We start from the raw sequence: 2,500 nt of genomic DNA, 5'->3' as shown, positions 1-2,500 counted from the left end.
TAAAAACACTAGTGATAATGATAAGAATAATGATAACAATAACATCAAATAAGAATAATAACTGGAGTAACAATGTTACCCTGAAGCCACTGTGGATGGCATTTACGTACGTGTCACGTTCACTGTGCGTTTAGTTTATGAACTGTTTTTACACATAGACAACTTGTTACATAGTAATTCACCAATGAGTCAATCCATTTTCAAAAGTCTTTTCTGGTGTCTAATATTACTGTTAATAATGTCAATAACACTATAATAATTGTAATGTTTATAATAAAAGTAACACTAAAATTGATAGCATTAGTTTTAAAAAATCCAACTAACTCAACAAGAGGTGAAATGTGAGGTCACATGATGTACTAATTGACTCCTCAATGGCAAAAAAGGGGTCTACTAAAAAGGATCCACACTATATAAAGGGTCATACTAATTAAGGGTCATACTCTACAAATCAAGTGGCAGGCACTGACAGACTCTTTGCCGGGTGATCCCTTTAAATTGGTACCAAAAGAGCCCTCTTTCCTTTTTGCCTGGCATTGTCGACAAACTTGATCTGATTTCCAGACCACAAAACTTTGCTTTTAATTTCCCCGAGGCGTTCGCAGCATACAAAATATTATAACATTGCCTGACTGCAAAAGCCAGCTATATCCCTCGCCTTCATCGCCACTTTTGTATTCTTCAATAATGTTAAACTGAATGCGATAAAATTATCTTGATATCCCAAAAATCTCAATCTTTTGTTGTTGTTGTGAATAATTGTAAATATGATTATACTATAACACACCCTTTAAATGTTTTGTCAGAGGGGTGTTCCATCACACAGAGCAATACAGTGATAAAGATGAAACTGAATTTGCATAGCTCCAAGGACTCATCATAAAAACGTTTCCCGTTGTGCAGGCAACAGTCCAATTTGACATTAAACATGTCTACACCATTTCCTTCATTCAGCAGTAGAGCTCCATCCACCTTCTTTCATTAAGACAAGCATTTATTCTATCTTTAGGCTGAAGTATACAAGATGACTGCAACAGCTAGAGAAATGCATCCATCAGAGGGGGTCCTATACAATGATCTTTTGCAGAAGTCTGAGTGATTTCCAAGAAATTTTGGCTCATCTTTACCTAAAAAGTGTTTTCTTTTCAGTACAGAATATGAGGGACCTCTGGAAAAAAAAAAAAGCAAATGGTCTCCCAGATTGTAGGGGATAAGGTAAAAAAAAAAAAAAAATCCATTTCCTCTCAAATTACTTTACAATATCCTATTTTGCCAGTGTAAACATGGTGCAGGTTTGTCCTCTTCTGCTGGAGCAACCCAAATACTATTGCAGTCATTTTGGTGTCATCCAAAATATTTAAAAATAAAGATCAAATTCTATACCTAAAACAAGACTCTCTGTAAACAATGCAAAGTGACAAAATTTCGGTAATGGGAAAGGGGAATCTACTAATTAGTTTTACAGGAGTGCGAACAGTGTGGAATTCTTGCACTACCCACAGTGACCAAACTAGGCACCCGATGCCTAGTCTGTCCGATGCTCTCTCCTGCTGCAAAAACGTGGAGGATTCTTTGTTCTCCAGGGTGGGGGTTGGGAGGCAGTGGCCCCCAGGAAGGGTCACAGGGAGCACTGCCCCCTGTATTAGATAATATAATGACAGATTCAGTACTGTGATTTAAAGCAGAATTTGAGAATTCCGCATTTGCACACACACAACTAGAACTCCAGGAAAAATAATCAACAAGACATTGCACTATACAGTAAACACATCCACAGCCATAACAACAATCGGTGCAAACTATAGGTAAGCAATAAAGTCATTCCTCAAAGGGGACAGTTATATGTCAAGTGCTCATATGGCCTCCACTGCACTTCACATTAGTAAATGCCAAGAACCTCTTAAAAAAACATACTGTAGCATGATGGCAGATTTACTCACCTATACAAGAGGGCTTGAAGTAAAATTCTGGACAAACGACCGATCACCATTATGAACCGTCATCTGCTTATTGACAATATATCTCATTCTCTCTACATTCGTCATTCCCCCTTTCCTTTACCTGCAGTTTCTCCTCTCCTTTCTCATGCTTACTCACCTCCAAAATCTGAAATAACTTTGTCGATCTTTTCTCTTCAGTTATTTTACTTACCCGTTTAATTCATCTTCTCAGAGCTATTCATGGTGGAAATCATGTAAAACTACTAACAAACCTGGTAAAAATAAAAGAAAACTAACCACTTTTTAATGCCGAAGTAGATAAAACCTCTTTTCCTTCTTTTATTGGGTTTTTGTCTATAATATTGTCTATATCCTCTGGTTCCTTTTCTTCTGATTTTCTTTACTTTCTTTCATTAGGCTTTCAACTATAACACTGTCTATATCCCCTGGTTCCTTTTCTTCTGATTTTCTTTGTAGCTTACATGTAATGACTTATATTTGTTCGCTGTAGAAGTATCTTAATGCGTCTCGAAATGCTGTATCTTTCATTTGGTGGTAGA

General features: G+C 36.8%; 1 protein-coding gene across 1 annotated transcript in view; it reads right to left on the bottom strand.

Moving 5' to 3' along the window:
* LOC119568538 (zinc finger protein 674-like) overlaps nt 1-930 on the bottom strand; it is a 9,961-nt gene extending 9,031 nt beyond the window's left edge. The window contains exons 1-3 of the mRNA XM_037917077.1: nt 788-930; nt 629-695; nt 325-409 (exon numbers count right to left, since the gene is read on the bottom strand). Coding sequence (XP_037773005.1) covers nt 325-409; nt 629-695; nt 788-930 — 295 coding nt within the window. The remainder of the gene's footprint in view (nt 1-324; nt 410-628; nt 696-787) is intronic.
* Between the last annotated feature and the right edge of the window lie 1,570 nt (nt 931-2,500).

The sequence above is a fragment of the Penaeus monodon genome, chromosome 44, assembly GCF_015228065.2.
Source record: "Penaeus monodon isolate SGIC_2016 chromosome 44, NSTDA_Pmon_1, whole genome shotgun sequence".
Classification (NCBI taxonomy): domain Eukaryota; kingdom Metazoa; phylum Arthropoda; class Malacostraca; order Decapoda; family Penaeidae; genus Penaeus; species Penaeus monodon.
This window is presented reverse-complemented; position numbering and strand designations above follow the sequence as displayed.